A 25,544-nucleotide genomic window follows, 5' to 3' on the forward strand; every position below is an offset into this window, starting at 1 on the left:
CTAGGAATCTTGGCATTTCCGCTCCACGCTCGGCGATGGGGACAATACGCTAAACTCTACAGGATGTTACAGGCTAAATAAACATTCTGTTTCGTAACGAAATGGTTGCTTGTATCTTTAATTTTGACAAAAAGCTCTTTACTGTATTACGATGGTTTTGGACAGCATCAATTAAATTAAAGATATTGAAATAAGACTTTTTATTGACTCTTGCCTGCGACTATAATTTATTCCACTGAAAGTATTTGACTTGACCGTGTTTTGGGTTTATTTGTGACTTTTCTATCGTCAATACTTAAGGTAAAAGGAGATTAAAGTGTATCCTGTTTTGTAAATTATGCACACACGACTTAAGAATAATGATTACATAATTCAAATGAATAGCACCTAATATTTTTAAGTGTTTAGGGATTGCCCGTTTTAACCGAACTTTGAGTCATCCAACTTAGCTCTGTTCCCATTAGGGTCCGATAAGAGAGGGTCTACTGTAATTTGAGACCTCTTAAAAGTGTAGATTGAAGAGAAATTTCTTATATTTGTACAAAATACCAGTGCTAAGTTTAGTGATTATTAAGTCTGGACTCAAGACAAGTTAGCTGAATTCTATTGCTAATGAAAACTCTTCAAAATGCTTTTAGAGAAATCAGTCTAAACTCTAAACTTTTTGTTCCAGCCCGAATCGTCTGCGTCACTCGTCTCTAAAAGATTGTCGGACTTTGTGAGATTTGTAGAGACCGCGGGACTGGACGTCAAACGTAACAACAAGGGCCCGGACATTGTACAACTAGGACTGCAAGAACCTCATGAAAGCGATGTTTACAAAGCTGCTCTTCGATTGGTCCAGTCACGACCGAACAAAACTTATCTGCGTTTCCAGTATGTAGCTTTTGCCTGATTGTTTTTATCACTGAACCACTGGTGATAGATGCCTAAAAATTAGTTTTGACGTATTATTGTTAAGAGTTATACACATGTGAGACTTATTTCAAGTTATTGAAGTATTTATTGGACTTGAGTTAATTTATTTACTTTACTAACAGGTTGGGTCCGTCTAAGAGCAAGGCAGCGCCTCACACAATACAAACTAAAGACCGAGTCTCATCAGCTTGTTTCTCTCTCAACAAGAATCTCATCGTGGCCTTTGAGTCGGGAACAATTCAGGTATGATAAAGTAAAAACATTTTATTAGCTTCAGGAAATAAAGTGGCCCAGGACAATAAGTGAATACAGTATGACACTTGATAATTCGACGCTTGATACCTTGGTAAAACTTCTTTAACTGACACTGCACCGAATAAATCACTAGTCATTGTACAGGTTTTTTACAGTGTAGAAGTATGCAATAATTTTACACAAAAACTTACTTTGTTCCAAAGTATATCGAATAAGTAGGCTTTCCTAGATTAGTTTAGCTAGTTTTTATACACTTTTTTATAAACAATATTTTTTCAAATATTTTTGGTCATTTGAAGTGTTGTATTATCCGGGTAAAATGATTTACTGTTCATTCCACTGATCCTCAGCCTGAGCCAGTTCTGCAGCGATCCACTCAGGTATGGGTCCCATGGTGTCGTAGTCCCCTGGGTCGCTGGGTTGTTGCAACTGTGGTGGAGAGAGAGGCACCGGGACCGAGGTATCCACGAGGACCAAGATTGTGTCCCAGAGAGCGCTTATGGTATTAAGAACAATGATTTCCCCTTTTGAAACTTGCCCTGGTGAAGCGTAAAGCGCCAACATTTCTTCTGGTGTTTCTACAATTTCAGTGTGAAGAAGTGTTAACGAGTCGTTGCTTCCTCTACCAGAACTGTTTGGGTTTTGGTATCTCGTACCCCAGAAGTACAATACATGGTCAACAGTGGAGACGACTGTGTAGGTTGGCCCGCAGACCACTCTCGTTGCAATTTTGTCCTCAATTGCTGTCACGACGCTTGGCACCAACGAGTTGTGTCCTTTCTGAGCCTCCGCGTTACTTCCCATCGTGATTATTCTCCCACAGTCAGTCAGTACTGCAGTATGATCTGTTGTCATCGATATGTCTACAACAGGCCAAGAGCCTAAAGATTTAATTTCTTGAAGCCTCGTCGTTTTCTCCACTGTACTTCCTTTCAGACCGAATATTTGCAGGAACGAGTAGGACAGTCCTAGTTTGTTATTTGTGTTTCGGCCGCAAGCGTAGACTGTACCAGATTGTGTGATGACGGCTGTAGAGTCTGACCCGCAATGGATGCTTTTTATTGGGTTCTTCAACTTGATTGTCAGTTTCACTGGTGTGCAACAGTCTTGTTCGTCTCCGGTGCCCAGCCTGCCAGCTTCTCCTCGGCCCCAAGTGTACAACTCTCCGGTGACTGTCAGAGCAGCACAGTGATGCATGCCGCACGCTACTTGAGTTATCTCTTGGTCTAGGAGTTTCTCCACCAGTTGAGGTCTCGATATGCCCGTCCAATCGCCACGGCCCAAACACCCGAACGTTCCGTCCCCACAGGTCATCAGCACTCCCGATTCGCTGAGGAACACGCTGAAGCCGTCGCCAGCTCTGATTACGTGGATGTTTCTATCAGACAGAGCTCTGACTGGGGTTGGGTGGGGGAGCCAGAGGGGGCAGTCCGGGTGACCTAGCTGACCTCGCTTGCCTTCTCCCCACGTGAAGACCATCATGTCCGTCGACACAGCAATGTAATGAGTGTTACTGACCGATATTTGACTTATCTTGGCCGAACAAGGGAGCATTACTGGCACACAAGAGAAAGTCGGTCCACTTCCAGATATCTGATACAGAACGGATCTCATCCCTTTTTGTAGCGTCAGTGAGGCTTTGCTTCGCTCTTGCTGCTCCAAGATGGCTGCCACTCTGTTGTAGGTCTCAACAGCTGTGGGTCACAATGTAGGGTCCTTCTGTAGAAGATCGGTAACGAGATTCCTCAATCCTTGTGAATAAACGTCAGGCACAGGGTCAAACGTTCCTTTCATAATCTTGTTCACCAGGGCTGGCAAATTACTCCCTTGGAAAGTCTTGTGGAGGCAGGCCATCTCATAGAGTATGCAACCGAGCGCCCACATGTCTGACTTGTGATCGTATTGTTTACCCTCGCACATTTCCGGACTGATGTAATAAGGCGTGCCGAGAACAGTGTGCGCTTGGCTTTTGGTGGTCATAATTTTAGAAATACCGAAATCACCCACTTTTATCGCTTTTTCTTTAGTCAGAAATACATTGGCGGTTTTTAAATCTCGGTGGAGAATGTTGTTTTGATGCATGTACTTAATGGCTGCCACGCATTGTAGGAACATTGCCAGCAATTCTAGTTCTCCGAGACGTGTGGTTTTGCTGATGAGTTGTGCCAAAGTTCCTCCGTCTGCGTATTCCATCTCTATCATGAGCATCCCCTCCACTTCGAAGCTGCCGAGGTATCGTATGATGTTTGGATGGTACAGAGAGGACAGAACTTGTACTTCGTTCAGTGCCATTTGTCGCTCGGTCCCTGAAAGCTCCATCATGTTTATTTCTTTAATTACCACCAGAAGTTGGGTATCCAGTTTTCGGTAGAGTACAGCTGTGCCGAATGCTCCTTTTCCAACTGTTCTGATCTTCTCGTACCCATCAAGTGACTTCACTTTGGAATCTAAAATAAAAAAAGAGTTTAAATCGGTAACTTGACCACTTATTTATTTCTCTAGTCTTGTTTGGGACTATTACACAAAACAAGTATAAGAATACATTCAGTATTCACCTTAGAGTTGTCCCTCAGTAGGGGATTATCCATTGACAATTTTTTTTAATTTTTTGTAGGGATGGTCAAGTCTCGAAATTTCGGGAAATTTTCAATCTCGTTACACGAGACGAGATTACTTTTTGGCCGAGATTTTTATCGAGACGAGAATAAAAAAAAAAAAAATTAAAAACGCCTGCAGAAAGTCAATGCAATACCCGCAATACAGGAGCGTGTTGTAGTTGCGTTTCCTTTGCCAAGGCGTTCTTATTTAATTAATTCTTTTAATGTAAATATTACTTTCATTATTTTAATAGTATTACTTTAATAACATTTGAGAAGTTTTGTTAAGTGTAAGCAGTGTGAGGAATGTTTTATTACTATAAAAAAAGTCAAAACAAGTAACTATTTTATAAAAATTAATATTGCTTTTATTTTATGATTTATTTTATTTTAGGATAAGTTGAACTCTATCCTAACTGATATCACCATGTTTCCTAATTGTAGGCATTTTTAATAAGTTAGGCGTGATTAATAAAAAAATGTTATGCTGATGTTATTTAATGAAAGATTGTAAATATTCTTGCCTATTATCATTATTTTAGTATTTAAACAGTCATCTAACAATGTTACAAAATCAGGTGTTACAAAATTTCGAACGTGCATTTCCCGTTGTGTATGAGAAGAGAAATCTCGCTCGAAATTTTATGAGAAATAAAAAATCTCGTCTCGTCTCGTCTCGAACTAAAAATCCAATCTCGTCCATCCCTAATTTTTTGGCAAGATGCCATTGTCAAATACTTCAGTCCACATGAAATACATTTGATTAACTCTGATGTGGGTTTAGATAGTGCTGATTTGAACCCTTTGACCCCTTCCTGCTCTTGTACCGGTAATGTTGTATTTCTATGATAGGCCTATATGAAAATAACAAATGTTGTGACTCTCCTCGTATAACCTAAAAATCAGTGATCGACAAGGATACAACTCAACTCTTTTAAAACCCAACCTGTTGGTTTGAGAAGCATATTGAGCTGGGATATGTCAAAGTACAAAGCCGCAATGTCTCTGTGTTCTTGAACGTCAACTGTGATGACCTCGCAGCCCATGACTCTAGCAATGGCGGGGCCCAGTCCTCCCTCCGTTGTCCCCGCTATGGACGTGTTGAACAGGTGGACTACTCCGTCGTCTGCTAGGGTGCTGGTCAGCTGTCTCAGAAACTGCTGCACCGACGGGCTCAGAGCCTAGAAATAAACACTTAAAATTTGAAAATGTTATAAATACCTTCTTATGGTTGTATTTAGATTAAGCTAACCTAGATTCAGCAAACGATTGGTGGGATTCCTTCTACCTAGGGACTGGCCAATGGCTTAAGGCCAGTTTCAGGTAGACCAAGGGTCAGGAAACATGTTCTATCATCTTATAGACTATAGTTAAGATGACTTATGGACTAAATTTCTCCAATTTTATTAATTTAACAGGTAAATGTACTGTTATTATAAATTTATTACTCTATATTTATGCAGTCCAAACAAAATAATGTCTGACCTGACCGATGACGTGTCCGACGCAAAGAAAGACTTTTACATCGTCAGAATGCATGAGGAGACCGAGACTGGATACTCGAGATTGTCCCACGCTCTGACGAACCAGCGAGACTATCTCGGACAACGAGGTGTTCTCATACTCGTAAGCAACTACGAGAATGTTGTCTTTGACCACTTGTTTGACGAGTGCACTGTAAATAGCTCTGCTGGACACAAGTAGCAGTCGGGTCGTCATGGTGTCACTGCTTCCTAGCATAACAGCTTTTTGTTAGCTTAGCCATACCAGCACTTGACAATTAAAATGGATTAAACATACTCCCTACTTACATGGCTTCAACAGTAGAACAGTATTGATAGAAAAAACCAGAAATTTTGAATCTCAAAATTCAAAGCGAAACTATAAAAATCAAAACCTGAACTCACAAACCTGAAATCAAAACCCTTTTAGTGCCTGGTCAAGGGTACAAGAAAATATCAAATGTTTATTATGCTAACAAAATATCAAAGCTGAATGAAATTGACTCCTGGCCCTGACATAGTAACATGTGACTAATACACTTTAACCTAAAAAACCATAATTTTTCATAAACAACAAACGCTAAAATAAATTAAACTCCTAACACTAACATAAACATAAATATTAGATCAACTACCTCACAGACTTTTCACTTTCTGAAAAAAAGTTATATACAAAATATCACTGTTATATTTTGTGGTAGCCTAGTTTATTTTCTACCTTTTAGTCAATGAACATCAATTTTGTCAGGTAAGCTAACTGAAATCTTTCGCTATCAAAGAAAATTCCTACTCAGTATCCTGATTTTCTCCAAAATAAAATCCATAGAGTATGTTTAATCTAGGGTATTACAAAAGATTTCTGCACAATCTATAAGGGGTGAGATTTCAATGTGGGTGTCCTGAGTCACTTGTATATAACCCCTTACACTAATGTATCCCCCCAAATTTTCTATCACCTAATAAGCATGTCCACCGTGCATCTTGAAAGTTACTCACCATATGTTCCAAGTAGCAGAAATCATCTGCACAATCATTGTTTGGTTTCCATGTGTTGTCAATCAATGGCAGTGTTGTGGCCTGTGTTGCTATGTTGCCATGTTGTCATGTTGCCAACCCCCCACTCACCCCCACCTACCACTTGCATCTACCCCTACAGCCACCTGTTCATTGCTGACACCTGAACTGTTTGCACAAATTTCATTTATTTATGTCTTAAACATGCTTTGATTTCTAAATAGATAAAAATTATTGTTGTAATTTTTTTTTTTTAGGAATAGAGTTCAATTAGCTTACTTGAGAAAATTTAAGTCCAGTGTCTAATGGATACACAATAAAAGAATACAAAACACAAAACTGATATTTTGTCTGAAAGTAGGATTTCTTCAGAGAGAAGGTTGAAGAGACTGCTTTCTGAAACAAAATCAGTTTTGTTTTGTGTTCTTTGTGTGTCTATTAGCTCCTTGGCTCTAATTTTCTCAGGTAAACTGGTTAAACGGCATTCCCATTAAAAGCTTCCTTACTAGTCATTTGACTTTTCTTTTAAATATGTTATGAAATAAATCCTTCATAAGTGGAATACACTGTGTAATAATGTTTTCTAGGATTTAATGTTCTTTTAATTTGTTTTATTTCGTCAGTTTTTTATTATTAGTGATAAATGATGTTTTTTTTTTCTTCCTGATATTTTTTTCAACTCAGATATTTTGTTTCAACTCTTCTTATGTTTGTTATTTTAAAAATTAAGTACTATGAACACTTTTTTTACTTTTGGCTGGGTTTGTGTACTTTTGATATACTTTAGGTTTTTTTGTATTTAAGATGGGATCAGGTGTTGGAAAATGTCCACAATCATTTCTTAAAAATAACAAAAAAAACTCACCATCATCAAAAAAATGAACTTTAAACAATTTTTTTTTAAATTCTAAATTTGTCTAAATTTGAGTTATTGTAATTGGTAGGGAGTTCAAGTATTCTCAATAATTGTATAGTTTTATCCATAATTGTATGAACAGAATTCTTAGGCATTATATGACCTGTAATAAAAGTGATTGATACATTTTTGAAAACTTGCATCACAATTGTAATTTAGTTGTCCCATCGAAAAACTTTGCAATAGTAAATATTTTCAAAAAGCGAAAATACAAAAGCGAATATTTTCAAAAACGTTCTGGCTGGTGCCAACATAAAACAAATTTCCCACGCATTCAATCGCTTGTAAGTATTGCCAACTTATGCATAAAAAAAATGAAAAAATCCAATTGGTAGAAAACATAATTTGCGTTTAAAAATATTAGTTCCCAAAATATGCAACGTTGTCCGTCGGGGATACTCAATATTTCTAAATGGCAAAAATAAATAAATGTTTTTATTACGGTTTGTTTATTTTGTTGTTGTTGTTATTAGACTTTAAACAACAATATTTTCTTCAGATTTTGAACGAGAGAGGTCACAAGTTGCGAGAGTATGAAGGCCACCCCAGTGCAGTGACTAGACTGGATGTTTCAGCTCAGACAAACATATTTCTGTCAATGTCCAGTCATCATGTGAGCCTCTGGCGGTTACCTGAGTTGGATTTCAGTGTCTCGGTTAGCGGAGGTAATGTTATAAAAGTGTGGCAAAGATTGTTCACTAAAAACCTGATTAATAGGATATTAGTGCTGATTTGCAAGAGGTACTCGTTCGGATACAGCGGGTTTGAATTCTGAATTAGTTTCTCCTGTATTCAAGTTTCAAGGCACCAAAAATCCAATAGGTTTATCTTACGTTCACTTTAATACTTATTATTGCAGCACGTAAAAGAAATAGTTTATAATTTGTGTATTTGCAATAATTCAAAGTTATGTATTCTCGCTAAAAAATATTTTTAGCGGAACATGATGAATGTCTTATAACATTTTAATTTTTGTTTATAGTAGGGAACTAATACTTTACAAGGACACAAGTCTGGGCTTTGTAAAAAATATTTATCAAATTTTTTGTTGTTGTTATTGTTATAACTTTTATTGATAAATTAAAACAAACAAGAACAATCATAGTTTTTAATAGCAAATATTATAGCTGACATAGTGGTAATCTCTTATCTACAATATTTTTTTTTACAAAACATTTAATAACTAACTTTTATAAAAATCAGTAAAGAACTAAGTGTTATTCTCCAATGGGTTAAATTTACCTGATAAAATAGTTAAAATAGTGTTCTCGCCAGTTAAATCCCCCAAACTATAGCTTGGTCATCCCCTAAATACCAATATTCAATATTCTATTTTGACATCGTAAGATTATCTTTTAGTCGTTTTGTCGTCTGCTGTTAACTAAAATGTCACATGTTATTTGCAGAGTCAGCTAACAAAGGCACAGGTGACCGATCACCTTCTCCGAGTCAGAGACAAGACAACTTTGCCGAGCTGTTTGCGTGCAACACTCCGGACAAACGCAAGGCTTGGTTCACCATTGCGTACAAGAGCCAAGTACAGTGGGCCTGCTTCGCACCTAACGGCACCAACTTTGCCGTATGCTGCTCACAGAACAAAGTGGAGGTGGGTTTAGTAAAATCTGTCTTAATCGATACAAAATAAGGGAAGGGAAGGTTATTTTGGAATGAAAACTTTGGGTTAACATGTTTCTCTTGGAGCTGCCTCACCTCCGACAACATCCCCTTTCAAAACAACCTATACTGTTTTTTGGACGTATTTTGTTGGGCGTGTGGAACATACCCTGATTCTTTACCACTCATCTTTGTTGGATTACTTAAGTTTTTCTGGCTTTTACCGTGAAACTAACTCGGCAAAAACTACATACAGTAGAATGTTGATTATCCGAAGCCTGATCATCCTAAAGGTTGGGTAACCAAAAGACCGATCACCTTGCCGATACTGCAAGATATGCTCACAGGTTAAGGCCCATGCTTAAGTTGTATGAGACACTCAAAATCGGTAAAAATATATTTTAACATGTAAAAATAAATGTTAATGCTATTAATCAATGTATTATATCTCATTTTTACTGTAAATGACGACCTATACAAACGAATCTGTTATCCAAATACACCTAATCCCCAATTGTTTCAGATAATTACTTTACTGTAAAGTGTATGACAATAGACAATAGACAATAGACAATTTTCTTTATTTGTGATTTCTTTAAGAAATACAATGGCGTCAGAAAAATTCAGAATGTTTAACATTTAGATTGTTTTAACAGTTTACATTTTCTTTTGTGTTGAAAGTTCATAATTGGTCAAAAAATTCCTTAAGGGAGTACACCGGTCGGTCCACAAGCCAGTCCCAGAGTTGCTGTTTGAATTGGTTTCCTGTTGCGTTCTTGAGGTTGTTTGGAAGAGAGTTGATGATTTTTCGGCCAATATAAGAGGGTTTTCTGCTGTATTGTGTAGTGTGGTGGATCGGAAGGTTGTAGTCGGCTGCTTTTCTGGTGTGGTAGGAGTGAAAATTCTCATTTCTGGGAAGGTTAAGTTTTTTTGTGTACAGGACAACTCCATGGATGTAGAGTGCTGTCACTGTTAGGAGCTTAAGGGATTTAAATGCTTCCCTGCAGCTGTCTAAGCGCTCAAGGCCGGAGAGTGCCCTGACAGCTTTTTTCTGGAGTACCAACACTTTGTTGAGGTTTGCTTCTGATGTTCCTCCCCAAGATATTAAGCAATACCTTATATGCGATTCTATTACAGCATAGTATGCTGTCTTAGCTGTTTCCAGACCTCCTATCCATTTCATCCTCTTTATTACATGGACACCAGATGCAAGTTTCTTGGTCAGGTTGTGTATGTGGTCGTTCCAGGAGAGGTCTTCATCAATTGTCAGGCCCAGCAGTTTTGAGTTTTTTTCAACGGTTATTTCAGGAATTTCTTGGATTTGTTCATGTTTTCGGCTGAAATTTAACTGGGTTGTTTTTGATGGATTAATGGCCAGGTCATTTTGAAGGCAGTACTGCAGTGCTTTGTCTGTTGAGGATAAGATGTTGGAGTGTAATTCTTGTGGTAAGTCGTGCATAAATAGAAGAGTTGTGTCATCAGCGTACATTATTGTTTCACAATTGTCATTCTTAATAAAATCTGGAAAATCATTGGTGAAAAGGATGAACAAAAATGGGCCCATGACTGAGCCCTGGGGCACTCCCCTGTTGATCGAAAGTTGTGTGGACCTATGTACAGATTTTCTCCCATTTGTGTTTTGCTGGATTTCGACAATTTGTGTACGTCTTTTCAAATAGCTTGCCACCCAGTCTTTGGCCATTCCCTCTATTCCTAGGGCTGTGAGTTTCCTTAGGATGAGATTATGGCCCAGGCAGTCAAAAGCTTTGCTGTAGTCAAGTAAGACTGTTGATACATATCTGCGTGCTTCTAGATGGTCAATGATTTGTTCGATTAAGCTAGTTAGAGCTGTGGTGGTGGACCTCCCTTTGAGAAAACCATGTTGGTTTTTAGTGATGAGATCATTGCTTTCCAAGTGACTCAGCATTCTTGACAGAGCGACCTTTTCTATTACTTTTGAAAAGGTTGATATTAATGAGATAGGGCGGTAGTTTTCTTGTTTAGTGCGTGAGCCTTTTTTGTGCTTTGGGTATATTTTTGCTATTTTTAGGGCGGAGGGAAATTGTCCAAGGCTAAAAGATTTGTTTATTATGCTGACAAGTGGAGCTGCCAGTTGTTCGGCACAGTGTTTTACAACTTTTGATGGCACTTCATCTACTCCACATGACAGCTTTGATTTCAGTGAGGCTATTGTTGCTAAGACTTCTTTAATGGTTGTAGGAGTTAAAATTAGTGGCTGGATATTGCTTTGTGGTAGAAATAGTGGATGTGTAATTTTTTTGTTTTTGAATTGGCTTCTGTTTTTCTCTAAAGTGGAGTCTGCTATTTCTGCAAAATATTGGTTTAGGTGTTCAGCAATGTCAGTAGGGTTATCTAATATTTTTCCCTCTATTTCCAGCTGCAGATTTGGTTCTTCCTTCTGTTTACATTGTTTTTCTTTGTTGATGATCTCCCAGACAGCTTTGGATTTATTATCAGCACTTGTGATGTATTCTGCAGTGGCTTGTCGCTTGAGGGACCTGAGCTTTAAATCATATGTTTTCTTTTTTTCCGACATTGTTGTTTTATCATTTACATTTCCGGTAAGCTCGTATCGGTGTAAGGCATCTAGAAAATCTTCTTTTAGTATTTTGACTTCTTCATCATACTGAACCTTAATTTTCTGTCCTTTCTGCTTAGCTCTTATTTTTTTGATAGGGCAGGCATGGTCCAGTATGAGCCTTACAGTCCTTTGGAATGCAGAGTATGCCTCTTCAGCATCAGGGGCATTGTGCACCTTTATCCAGTTTTCTTTGGAGAGTTCGTCTTTCATGCTATCCAGGTTTTTTATTGAAAAAATTCTTTTTTGTGACATATCCGTTTTAGCAGTAACTTCACTCTGTATTTTGAGGGTACATGTTTGGCCTGTGTGATCTGCTATTCCAGCGTTAATTATAGCAAAATCTATAGCATTATCATGTGTATTCGTACAGATACAGTCTATAGAGGTTCTTGAATGGTTAGTGATTCTTGTCGCTGGGAGTGGTAGTCTTCTAACTCCAAAAGTTGACAGTTCCTCTTCAAGATAGTTACTACTGGCATTTTCAGTTAGCCTGTCTATATTGATATCGCCCATTAATACAACGGTCTTGGTGTCAGCTTGAAGTGACTCCAGAACTTCTGATAGGATGTCAATGGCTAACTTAGCTTGTCCCCCTGGTGGTCTATACATACCAAGTAGGTAGAAGTTTTTGTTCTTTATCCTTATTTTCACTAATGCTGCTTCAAAAACTAACTCTAAACTTTGGTTGGAGATTTCTATTTCTTCTGCCTTGATAGCAGCAGTTTCCTGGATATAGATTGCAACTCCTCCCATTCTATGCTCTTCCCTGCAGGAATATGTGACTAGGTTGTGCCCACTAATCTTAGTGAGTAATAACATATCTGAGCTGAGTCCATGTTCAGTAATCACCAAGATAGTGGGTTTGAGTTCACTCATTAGATGATTTATTCTTTCAATCTTTTTCCTAAGACCTTGAACATTTTGGTGAAAAATTGTGATGGAGGTTGTTTTATTTTGTGTAATAACTAAATGTCCCTGATTATCTCTTCTTTGTGCTTTGGGGTTTGTGTTTTGGTTGTTGTCATTCAGGGGGGAAGTTGATTCTATGTTTCAATTATGTTTTCTAGTTTTCTATGAGGTTCTGTTACACTTTTAACGAGTACAAAATCTAAATATATACAAAAACAACATTGTTGATTAGTATTAGTATGTTCATTCTTGCTACATTTCCCATCAACATTAACTCTTTGTCGCTTCATTAATAACACAGCTGGCGTATCTTCCCGTGGTTCCAGAAATCATAAAGCAACTTAAATGAATGAAAAATTATTTAATTAATGTACTGGAAAATCTCTAGTAAAGAAATAAATAAATTTTGTAACAGTATAAAACAATTGCTATCCCTACATCAAAATAATATGAACTTACCTTGTAGGAATTGAAGATATTCTCTTTCACGACTACTTTACTTAGCTATGTAATTCAGGTTGTGTGCATGATTTTGTTTTTGTTTACTCGGAAAAAAACATTGTGAACTTTATTTGGTCCATGATACTTTGGTCAATGATCTTGAACAAATCCATGTCAACCCTCCTCACTTTTTCTTCCTTTAAATCCTTAAGATTCAAACCAAAAGCATTGCGCACAAGGATCCTTAGTGCATCCTGCTACCTACTTATTATTAAAACTAAAAGTTATGGTTTGTTGATAAACGATTCAATACTGAACAGAAAAGCAAAAGTGTGGATTGGAACAGGTCTATGTGAGTTATGAGCTCAGTTTAGAGAAACATGCTTAGCGTTCATTTCCGGCAAATAACAATTGGTCAAAACGACGTCTTGTCAAAAGAAGCCTGTTAAAGCTCTTGCCGTTTAAAAGGTAGCCAGTTAAGAGAGAAGCTACTCTCTAGAATTTACCCTCGCTATGCTGTTCAACTCCATACTCATATAAGACTTAGACCTACCAACAAACCTTATTTGATTCTTTGATTGTTTTGTTTTAATTGTTAATTTGTAAGTGTTCAATTAAAACATTATAACGCTAGTAAAATGTGGTGTAATACTTTTTATACTTTTCTTTGAAATGGCGACCATACAAAGGTAGGTATTTTAAGCCAAGTATGAATGGAGATGAGTGGCGCGATCCTGTAGTCTTGTTAGTGACTAAGGCCGACATATTCCATAGACACAGCTTTTAATTAATAGTCCATACAGCTAATGGCAACTAAGGGACCTACAGTTTATAGTGGAATCCGAACCACATTTTTGCCTTGGTATTAACGAATTGGTCTAATTATCAGGATAGCACTGCGCATAGTCGTACTCATTAGTGCGGACGTTAATCCACACCAGGGAGTATCACATCCACAGTACATGCCTATAAATATAACACACATTGTAAAATGGAGAATTTTTTTTCAGTCTATACAATACATTATACACTACTAACTTGTTGAAAGGAATATAGAATAGGCCTATTACGTTCATTTGGAAATTTGTTTTAGATTTACAAGCCTGAAAAACTAAACAGCCAGGCACAACACATTTGGGTCGTTTCGCAGACTATCCAATGTTCTAGTGTACCCAGTACCTGTGTATTTTCCTCCGATGGAAGTTTCATCACTATAGGAAGCGCTATCGGATGTTGGTTTATGCTTCACCTACTTAGTGAGAGGACTACAAAACGAAGCGTCTTCTTGTCTTACCCTATACTGATGTTGTTCGCTCTTCCAGGTTTGTAAGATTATTTACGTTTTGGTTTGAATAATAAACTTAATAAAAGATCCATACTATCGCACATTTTGTAATATTATTTATTTTAAATTCAAAGAGTTAATGAACTTGCTTTACCATTCATGCTACCAAAACTACCAATTACGCTATCTTCAAACTTAATAAACTTTAACTTAATAATTGATAAGCAGTTGTAAGTAGATGTGTTAAAAAATGTATATAAGTGTAAAGCAAGAACTATAGGCTAGTGATGTGTCAAAACCGAATCTCAAATCTCAAAACCATCAAAACTTTGGAAAAGTTTCGGTTTCGAGATTTGATCACCAAGTTTTGAGAATCCAAAGTTTTGAAATTTTAGATTTTGGCAGTTTTATATTTTAAACTGCTGACATTTTTTGTGTGATTATTATTGTTTTTGAAACTATTTCCATACAAGCTGGTAGCAATGGAACATACATTTCACCATTAACAGTAATGAAACAAGTAGATTGTTTTCTGAACTTCAAAATGCATCTTAAATAGTATAACTGGAACAACGTACGATTCAGTTTCATATCAATATTTACTAAACGCAAAGAAATATTGAAATAAATAAATATGTATGTTAAGTTAAGTCTGGGTCAGGAGAAGATCTCTTTCAGTTTTGATTGCATACTTAACATTTATTATTACCTGTATTATTTGTAACCTCGACCTTTGTAACCAGCTATGTATACAAGTTTGGTGTTTAGTTTTTTAGATGCGAGATTCGGGATTCAATTTTTAAAGATTCTGTTTTGGTTTTGTGATTCAAAATTTCTGGTTTGACCATCACTACTATAGACTCACTACTATATCGTGCCTAGCGTCCTAGGAAAAAAAAAACAAAAAAAAAACTATAGACTGCCGTCCTTGGTGGAAATATTTTTTCCTTTACTACCTATCCAAAATAAATTAAGCTTTTGCCTAAATACTTTTACTAAATACTAGCTTTTTTGTAAATAAATGTTATATTTCATTATCAGTTCAGAGAATTCTGTTTAGATGAATTTTAATTATTTAGGACAACTGTTACACTGTACACACAATAATATTTATGTAGATTTAAAAGATACATTTATTTGAGTGAAACAATTTTTGTTACAGGGATTAAATTTGGGGTTCTGACCAAAGTCAATCTAAGTGTATGGGACTATGCGGATGTAGAGCAAACCGATGCTGATAACAAAGTACCTGTCCCTTGCTTAAAGGTGAGTATGATTACGAATCCTTGGAGGGTAAAAGGATTAATTTTACCTTAGCTATTATTTTAGGATTCCGCATCTTATGGACTTTATGTTGGCTACATATTCTTATGAACTAAGTTAGTAAATACACTCTGATGAGTAAAAATTAAGAAAAATGCCTAATCAATGTGCAACTCAATAATAATGTAAACTTTAACGGAACCATACATTATTTAGGCTACTTATTATACCTTACTCAATATACATTAATATTTTGGGGACCAAGCAGGTATAGTTGTAGAGCGCTGACTTCGGTCCCTGAGGTTCTGGGTTCAAAACCGCCTAGTAACGAGATGGATTTTATCAAAATGATAATCCCACAATTCCTAGGTCCAGCCTTTCCAGGCCTAGTGATCTTGGACAAAATACATTATTGATTAAGGTGGACTTGTACGAAGCGCTGCCAGAGATGGCACCTTATTGATATGCAATTTGAACCCTCAGTGAGAGAGTGATGTTAGTGTTTTGTCACAGGACTATGCCAAGGGGGAGAGCGAGTTGTACACGAGATGTGCCGCAGCCTCAGACGGGTCTGTGGTCGCCGTAGCAACCAGTAAAAGTAAGATCCTCATCTGTGACCTAAACAACGGAGATGTCATACGGGAGATTCACGAATCTACTGGGTAAGGCATGGTAAAATAGATGGAAAAAACTAGTTCAGAAAATTTCATCCAACTATGTTATTCAAGAAGTGCCATAGGTGCTTTAGTTTTTTCCCTTTGTTAAATAAAAGGCTTTACGATTTTAAAAATCAGGCTTCATTAGGCAGACTTTTATCGGTAAAAGAAAATAATAAATTAACCACAAACAGCCTTTACTCTTGATAAAGATTTACTTTGCTCTGCTGCACATGTGATTGAAACTAATTAAATATTTTGCATAAGCAACTGAGTTGAAAAATATTAAGTCAGTCAGTTAAAGGAAAGCCAAATGGCAGAGTAAGAATTTTTTTTTAGGAATTTAGTTAAGCCAGTTTACCCAAGAAAATCAGAGATCAAGATACGTTATAAAAAGATTACATAGCATAACTCTATTAAATTCTGTCCTAAGATAAGACTTTTTCAGAGTTTAGAGTTTGTTCATGGAAAGGCTCTGGGCCAGGATTTTGAACTGTAGAATAAGGAGGATATCAGTTAGCTTACCTTGAAGAAGGGTAGGTAATAAAACATACATCAGAGACACTGTGCACAATATTTCGTCCCCTCGGGGACTTGGTCAAGTATAGAGAGAGTGGTAGAGAGTTCACTTGGCAAAGTCTCTCAGGACTAAATATTATTGTACATAGTGTATCTTCTATATGTTCTATGACCTAACTACACTTCTTCAAGATAAGCTTAACTCTAACAATATTTTTATTCTTACCCTTTCAAGAATGAAACACTTTTAGTGAATAATAAATTAGCCAACTCAATAGGAAACTTTTTAACGTTTTCCCTGTATATAAACTGCAAATACATCTAGGTATTGATTATTTGCAGGAACATAAAATACTTGGCAATGGACGAGACCGAAGACCGCAGATTGTTGGCTTGTTACGACGACTCTACAGTGAGATTGTGGAAACTTGGACAGATTCACGTTGACAGACGAGCGACCATGAGAAGTAACTTTGTGGTTGCTTGGACACAGAACGGCCAGTCTGCTGGTTGTGTGCTGGTCGCTCCCACGCTCAAGTCTTGTGTTAAGGTACCGTAGTCTTCTGCTGTTTTGACAAAAGCTTTTAGTTTTTCATGCTTTATACAACAATGTATCGTGAAAGCCTGCTTCGGCATCTGATGGTCCGGTTCTTTCAATGTTATTTTGTTGTATACTTTTTTATAAGCCATTTTGCACTTTTAGAGTTGGGAGTGATGGGCAGATGTAAAATCATATTTCTTACCAATCCAACCCATTTTATAGTTGACACGTTTGAAATGTTGTTTTAATTTTACGATTTTATATCGCTGCTAAAATTAGAGAAAGCATAAGAAAATACGGAATAATGGCCCGCCAACCAACCATTTCCACCTTTCATTTAGCGATACTTCTGCTAGTCTTGTAATAACGGCTGTTTTTACAAGACGCCCAATAATCTGGCACTGCCAAAGTCCCAATCACATAATGTATGCAAGTAAGACAGTGATATTCCAGAACTGTGTGGCCCTTTAAGCATAAAAGCTTGATCTGTTTCTGCATGCTAAAAAACAAAACTTTGTAGCGTAGCTTACAGTGGCACATGTCTTAATTAGCTGTGAGAAATGTTTAAAAAGGTTGAAAATTGATGTACTAACTGAGCAAAGATTGTATTATTGGAGTCTAGATTAATAAAGGTTATGTAGATTTATCAAACAAAACAAAATTGAATATTCGGTGATACGTTTATAATGGTAATCATTAATCATAGAGTTTTTACCTAAGTTACATCACCCCAATAGGTATTTTTTGAAAAGAGATAGTTCTACTTGTATATCTGAGAAATTTCCAGGTGCATATAGATGCACAATAAATCATTCACTTGGAATTTCTACACCAGAAAAGTAAAAGTGTCTTTGTCTCAGAAAATCACGAACCTGAAGGAGAGCGAGTATTTGCCGGTGCCGGTGAGTGGCGACATAAACATCTGTGGAATATCAGACTGCGGACAGTACGTGGCCATCGGGGCTCCCTCGGGTCAGGTGTTCTTGGACAGGGAAGGCTACATGGAACAACTGCTGACGGTGGATGGCACAGACAGCATCGTCAAGCTTGGCGTGAAGAACATCGGAGGGAGGGTCTACGTCATTGTCGGACTCAGGAGAACGATCCTAGTGAGTTATCAATCAATTCAGGAATCCTTCAATATTGCTCAATTAGGCCTAATTGTGTCAGCAATAATAACTGAAACCATATACATTGTGGCTGGTTCTGAATTATTTTGAAAATAAGTTGAGTTCAGATAGCTTCACTGAAAAATTACAGTTCAGAAAAATAGATAGACAGATAAAAGATAAAAAACATAACCTTAATGCAGGATATCTTCATGGAGTAAATTTTAAATTTGCTCTGGTTCGCTAACTTGACCCCCTCTTCAAAATAATTCACAATATACAATTGGACGTTTTAAAATCATTAATTAATAGATAATAATCCTTTTTTCTCTCCTGTAACAACTATTACAACTGAAACGTGTCCTAATCTTGTAACAAGATTTATCTTGCAAAAAAGTTGCATGATCTGATTGTAAATAGTTTTAGGCATGTTGAATATTTTATGGTGCTAGGTATTCTAATTGTATTACCAGAGAGTAACAAATCAAGGAAGCTGTTGGTTGATTCTTGATACCAATGTCCAAGAATCGGTAGTATCAAGAATCGGTACCGAGAATTGACACAAGCTTTGAACTATGTCTAGGGTATGTGACACAGTTTGCCTTGTCTCAGAACTGTAAAATTCAGAAATATTAGAGACAAGCTGTATCTATTAGGGTTATTTGACAAATGATAGTTCCCGGATATAATTAGCATCCAAAAGGATGTTTTTTTTTGTGTCCACAATGTTTTAAATTCTTTCACTTTCTAGGTTTGGTCAGGAGAAGACTCTGAACAAAACAAAAAGACAAAAACGACACACTGTTGTAAAGAAAAGTCAGTTTACAAAAAAGTGAAGAAGAATTTGCAGTTTGATCTCTCTGACCGATTGGTTGAATTCTTCATTTTACCTTCCAAGGAACTAATCACAGTCTCTAGGAAAGGGATGATCAAGGTAATTTAGATAATGATTCAAATCTTTTGTTTCTCTTAGCACTATTTGTGTTAGTGTCTTAAAATTAAAAATTAAATCAGGTGTATTTTCCTATTATGTTATTGTATCATGCTCTACTGTGTACAGTGGGTAACGAGCTGGACTAGTGCTAGTGCGCCTGACTTTAGTCCCTGAAGTCACTGGTTTAAGTCCTGCCAGTCACTAATGAATTATAATGCCAAAAATTCTCGGCTCAGCCTGAAGTAATGTAAAAACGGTTCGATGCTATAGCTTACCGTCCTACAATGTAAAGGTGGCACAAAAAAAAATTAAAAACTACAAAAAGACCTACATTTGATGCTTTTAGACCCGTGGATTTCTCGTTGATTTTATTTTGCCATAATTTATTTCTTTTTGCTTCCCTAATCTCATAAACCCAAATCCAATTTTAAACTTCATGTTGTTTCTTGTCTCAGGATTACTGTTTTAGATTATAAAAGGTATAATGTTACCTGGATCTGCCAAAGTAATCCATATTGCTGTCTAACGACTACGCGTTTCGAAGCAGTATAAGCTTCATCTTCAGGTCGTCAAGAACACATTTCACTCATCAGAGGTCGTCAAATAAATATAATTTTTACACATACATGGACGGAGAATAGTTACTGTAGGCCTACGAACCGCGTGCGCGCACTTAGACAGGTTTGTCATGACTTTGTGTAAAAATTATATTTATTTGACGACCTCTGATGAGTGAAATGTGTTCTTGACGACCTGAAGATGAAGCTTATACTGCTTCGAAACGCGTAGTCGTTAGACAGCAATTTGGATTACTTTGGCAGATCCAGGTAACATTATACCTTTTATAATCCAATTTTAAATATTATCTGTCATATATAATAATGAGAAAGAATTATATAATTCAATTACACATTGTCATAAATACATTTATAACATATGATTGCAGTGAATGTGGTATTTGTTGCAGACCTGGTGTCTAAGGATGGGCAGGAGTTCAATTATTTGCCACGGAAAGTTGGACAATACAGTAGAACTGTGTGAAGCAGACTTAAGTTCCGACATGTTGGTAACCTTGAATTGTTGCCCTCTAAATGCGAGTGTCAACTTCTACATCATAGCTGACAATAAACCAGAGCCACGCCGCTTTTTGCTAGAGAAAGGTGTACCATCTAGCTGTAGCTTCTCTAGCGACGGGACAAAACTGGCGGTTGGACTGTCAAACGGGGTAATACGGGTGAGTTTTTGTAGGGTAATCTTAAATCTAAGATATATTACCAAATCGATCAGCTGTTGATGATTTACACCTAGTGTAATAATTATTTACAAGCTGCTATACCCGTGCTTTGCAACGGGAAGAAAATGTGACCTAGAGAGCTATTAAAGTGGTGCTGATGTGTGTTTTAAAATACGGCACAACTCTATGACTTAGTTTGAAAATATAAAATGATTCAAAAGTGTAAACCTACTTACTTTTTATGTTAATAGATCCAAAAGTATATGACAACATACCTTAGTGTAGCAACAGCATCAATCGCTTCATATTGATGCTTCACGAATGACATATTTTACCATAATTCTTCAACTTAAGTCAAGCCTCTTTACATGTAGCTTACTATATAAATTACAAAATGAAACTATGAGCAATACTTTACAAAACGTATACAACCTTTCTTTAAAACCAAACATAACCCTCCTAAATCTACATAAAGCATCACAAACATCTTTTTCGAGTAAATAAACACCATTTCATTGTACTGACCAGCTGTTTTATTAACTAAATTAAATTAAATAATGTAAACTTTAGAAGCATGCCAGGCGTAGCCCTTTGGAAATCAGCCTGTGGGGCAGAGCCCATAGGAAATTTGTCCATATCAATACTTTTCGGCAAATCTACACACTCTAAGCTTAATTTTGATGTGACACATGCCTATATTTTTATTTGGTAAATGGCCTTAATCGTTTACATAAAATTTGATTGTATCACTTTAATAATATAGTAGATTGTTTATTTTATTCAATGTTTATTTTTGGATTAAATCTCAAATATTTTGACTCGTTAAAACTTTGATTTTCAAAATATAATCAAACATGTCAATATTGTTACAGTTGTGGGACATGTTGACACTAGAGGATACATCAGTGAACACAGGAGACGAGGCGATCAAAAGTATTTGTGTTTCTCGGACTGGTGTCATTGGTGCAGCCACGACGTCCAGGTGAGGTTATACAGTGTCATTGGGTAGGGGAATGTTGTCATCAGTGAGGGAAATGTTGTAGATGTGGGAAATACTGTCTTAGGTAAGAGGAATGTGAATAGGGGGGGGGAATGTTTTCTAAGGCGAGGGAAATGTGGTGGGGCAAATGTTGTTACAGATGAAGGAAAAGTTTGTTGTAGGTGACGGAAATGTTGTGGATGAGAGAAATGTTGTTGTGGATGAGGGAAATGTTGTTGTAGATGAGGGAAATGTTGTAGATGAAGGAAAGGTTGTTTTAGGTACAGGAAAAGGTTGTTGTAGGTGTGGGGAATGTTGTTGTAGGCTGGGAAATGTAGATGAGGGAAATGTCGTAAGTGGGGGAAAGGTTCTTGTAGGTGAGGGAAATGTTGTCGTAGTTGTTGAAAATGTTGTCGTAGTTGTTAAAAATGTTTTCTTAGGTGAGTGGAATATTTTATAGGTAGGGTGAATCTTGTCTCAGGTGAGTGATACCCTGTATATGTTTGTTTAGTCAATTAGTCAATAGTTAGGTTATTGCTTTGACCATTAATAAAACTTGACATTCCATCCCCATGTAAAAGTTGTCGCCAGTTTTTTAACCAAATTTCTCATAGTTGATGTGAGCCACCTACAGATTGCGCTGATCTAAATTACTGATTTCTTCCGAATGCCCGATGGTTTTTACCAAGTCAAACTGATGGAATGATTTATTATGAGCTATAGCAACTGTTATGACCCAGCAACTATGCCAGTAACAAAAATTAAGGTACAAAATAGAGTTTTAGATACTAGCGCAATCTGTGACTGGCTCACACAACTACATTCTTTTTTAGTAAAAAATTGGCTACAGCTGATCCATATAGATGGGATGTCTTAATGGTTATAGATAAGAAACACAGGTTGGATTCAAGTATGTAGTATCGAATGTGGTTGCTCTAGTAAAACTTTGTTTAAAAAATGATCTTATACACATTCCAATACACAGGGTGTTGCTGGTGACCTCAACAGGGGCCGTAGGTCAAGCGAGGCTGAGAGTGACCAAGGTGGTCATGTGTCCAGACAACGATACAATCATCACAGTCGACGTCGACGGACATTTGCACCTCATTGATCAGTTCAACTCTTCCAACTTCAGTGAGTACACCAAAACAAAACCTATGTGTGTCGATGTTGATACACATGGACATCTCATTTCCTTGACATTGGCAGATAAAATGCTGTTGCCAGTTTTAAAATAAAATAACGTAGTTTTTGATCCTCTGACAGCTGATGTCAATTATATTTTATGAATGTCCAATACACTAACTTGAACAAAATTGGAAAGGAGAGAGTAATTAAGGATTGCCCTTGAGAATAGCCACGAGAAACCCTCTCCGTCCAATTAATTATTAAGATTAAACTCATTATTATTAAATGAATCTTCAGATTTAGGATTATTCAACAAAGGTGTCAGTAATCATTTTAATAGGTACTATTGGTACTATTGGTACTGACTCGTTAAAACGTTGATTAGATTAGCTCGTTATGTTAGATTTTTTCAGTTTTTTTTGTTTTTTAAGTGGTTGACAACCTCTTTCTCCTTGTACCCGTCCACATGGGCTACAGAGGCCTGTGCATGGATCATATCCAGTAAAGCAAGGGAGGAGCTACAAGGGTGAACTGTAAATATAACTGTATTGCTATAACTTAACTGTACCGATACAAAATAGCGGCAGGTACCAGGATCCGAACCCACAACATCGCTGTCTTGGTCCCGAAGTCTGTGGTGCAGACTGAGCCACCGACTCACTAAAATTTCATCTCAAGAGTTTTGATTTGTCAATTTCAGAAGTGTTTTGTCATGTTCACAGATCCAATGCAACGTTTGAGCAGACAGTTCTCTACTTGACCCTGATTTGGATGTAGATTTGTACTTAGAGAAGAACCAAGGCTGATGTGCAACTAACCATAATTTGGGTGCATTTATATTTATTGATACCATCACATTTCTTTTACCTTAATAGTGCCTTTATAAAGGCATGATTAAAATAAAGAGTATAGTATAACTCCAATTATCCGAACACCAATCATCCGAATCCCTTATTATCCAAATTACTTATACAAATAATTTAAAACCATAGTAATAAGAATTGTTATTAAAGAAGGCAGGAGCCGTGATTGCGGCAAAATCCAAAACCTGTCTCGCGATCGTTATAACACCATCATCGTCTCCTGCAGTCACGTAAACATCGTCATCGTTATTTGCAAATCCCGGCAAAATGATATACTGAACATATCCCACAGTTGTGTAGAAACTGTCTTCGTCTCCCCTGGTCACAGTAACATCGTCAGAGTTTTTTTTTCGGTCGCAGAAAAATTATAAATATGTCCCACGGTCATTTGGACACCATCATTGTCCCCATGGTACCAATAACATCGTCATAGTTTTTGCGATCGTGTCAAAATGTTAAATATATCCCATGGTTATATAGACACCATCATTGTTCCCGTGGTCACAAAAATATTGTCATCGTTTTTGTGCTCGTGACCAATTAACATATTTCACAGTCGTGTAGGAATTATCTTTGTCTCCTGCGATAACAATGACATCATCATCAGTTTTCGCTATCGCAACAAAATGTTCAATATATCCAAGGGTCATGTAGACACCATCATCGATTCCCGCGGTCACGAAAAAGCGTAATCGTACTGCGCAATTGTGACGAAAGCATTATTTTTCCGATCACGGCAGTAAAAGCACGGCATGATTCGGCGCATTTTCTAAAAAAACTCTGAATTTTGGTAAAAATCCAACCATCTAAATGGGGTCCGGTCCCAATTGATTTGGATAATTGGAGTTCTAGTGTAGTATAAGATAGTAGACCAGTAGACCTATTATTCAATATACAATTTGTTTATGCTTTTATTCAACTATGTCTTGACTACTATTGCCTATTACTTTGGCTGTTGATGTGTAACACCATTCATTGAGGAAATTAATTTCGAAAACTAGGACAGACTATATGACATTTGTTTGAGGTAGGCCTATTTTCAAAAGTATTACTTTACTACTTTAAAATTTACCAACATTTAATTTTTAAGTTTTATTGAAAAATCAACCTTTTATTTATTAGTGAGCTTCGTTACCCACAATGTATTAAGTATTTTGAGTAAACTAGTAAGTGTATTTTATTATAATATTTTCCTTATTGTAAACAGTGTACATTATTTTGATTCTGTGTAAACTATCTGGGTCTCCAAGAATGGAATATTTTGTACAATAACGTTGACGATTGCCGTAACATTAAACAAAATAATCATGTATTAAAATTTTAATTAGTAAAATGTACTAATGAACAATTTATGTGCTATAGGGCTCTTTACATGTTAAGATATTTATATTTTTTGTAGAAGTTTTACATTACAGTAGTTAGCTCAAAAAGTCATTGATGACAAGTTGCGTGTGCAATTAATATTGTGATAGAAATATGTTCACGTATCAATTAATTATGCATTTACTAGGGTAAGTAAAATATTGTTATTATGTTATTACAAGACTATTTAGTATTTACATACATATTTATCTTTGAAACATGTATATTATTGTTTTATATAAAATTTTATTTATATTATATTTTGGATTATTTTTCCCCTTTTAGCAAAAGATTTTTTTTTATTTTGTTCTAGGGTAACCGTTAAATATTTGTTTCTCAAAGGTATACTTTTATTTTGGCTGACTATTAATTTTATGACCATAACCATGACCATTTTTTTATGACCATTTTTTGTGTTATGTTGAATTTTGTGTGTGTTTTTGATTTTATGATAAGTTGTACTTATATAAATTTTTCATCATTGTCTACGTCAATGGCATTTTATACTGAGATACATTAAGCAATTCAATGGAAAGCAGTCCAAATCACTATCGCACCAAAGTTTGAGATGCGAGCAACTAAAGCTGACATCTTATTGCAAATTTGAATTTTTCCTCGTATTGTATAAAAACCCCATAACAAATTTAAACGTGTACATTATATAACCAAATGTACGTTCCTGGGAAAGTTTCTCTTTTCCCAATCTTGAAACCCCTTAGGACCCTCCCTTTTGAGCTTTGACAGTTGTTACCATGTCCAGCATATATCAGAATTAATTTTTGTTTAATTTTATGAAATATGGAGAACGTTTTAATGTTTACATTAGCTTTGTTTACAATTGCATATGCTTTTCACTTCAAATTGTCACACAGGGATTGATTACTCCAATGCAATGTACAGGTA

The 25,544-nt window shown here is 36.4% G+C and overlaps 1 protein-coding gene across 1 annotated transcript in view; it reads left to right on the forward strand.

Annotated features, from left to right (window-relative positions):
• The window catches only part of LOC128992201 (apoptotic protease-activating factor 1-like), a 34,728-nt gene extending 9,894 nt beyond the window's left edge, over nucleotides 1–24,834 (forward strand). Inside the window, exons 11-24 of the mRNA XM_054415667.1 lie at nucleotides 674–876; nucleotides 1,041–1,161; nucleotides 7,702–7,867; nucleotides 8,609–8,808; nucleotides 13,862–14,090; nucleotides 15,216–15,319; nucleotides 15,830–15,978; nucleotides 16,834–17,041; nucleotides 17,893–18,141; nucleotides 18,893–19,075; nucleotides 20,043–20,309; nucleotides 21,182–21,291; nucleotides 22,274–22,422; nucleotides 23,139–24,834. Of these exons, the coding sequence (XP_054271642.1) occupies nucleotides 674–876; nucleotides 1,041–1,161; nucleotides 7,702–7,867; nucleotides 8,609–8,808; nucleotides 13,862–14,090; nucleotides 15,216–15,319; nucleotides 15,830–15,978; nucleotides 16,834–17,041; nucleotides 17,893–18,141; nucleotides 18,893–19,075; nucleotides 20,043–20,309; nucleotides 21,182–21,291; nucleotides 22,274–22,422; nucleotides 23,139–23,176 (2,376 nt within the window). The 3' untranslated portion in view covers nucleotides 23,177–24,834. The remainder of the gene's footprint in view (nucleotides 1–673; nucleotides 877–1,040; nucleotides 1,162–7,701; nucleotides 7,868–8,608; nucleotides 8,809–13,861; nucleotides 14,091–15,215; nucleotides 15,320–15,829; nucleotides 15,979–16,833; nucleotides 17,042–17,892; nucleotides 18,142–18,892; nucleotides 19,076–20,042; nucleotides 20,310–21,181; nucleotides 21,292–22,273; nucleotides 22,423–23,138) is intronic.
• The last annotated feature ends 710 nt before the right edge of the window (nucleotides 24,835–25,544 follow it).

Source organism: Macrosteles quadrilineatus, unplaced genomic scaffold (genome assembly GCF_028750875.1).
Source record: "Macrosteles quadrilineatus isolate MER2022 unplaced genomic scaffold, UCM_ALF_1.0 Scaffold_4__1_contigs__length_99947679, whole genome shotgun sequence".
In the NCBI taxonomy this organism is placed as follows: domain Eukaryota; kingdom Metazoa; phylum Arthropoda; class Insecta; order Hemiptera; family Cicadellidae; genus Macrosteles; species Macrosteles quadrilineatus.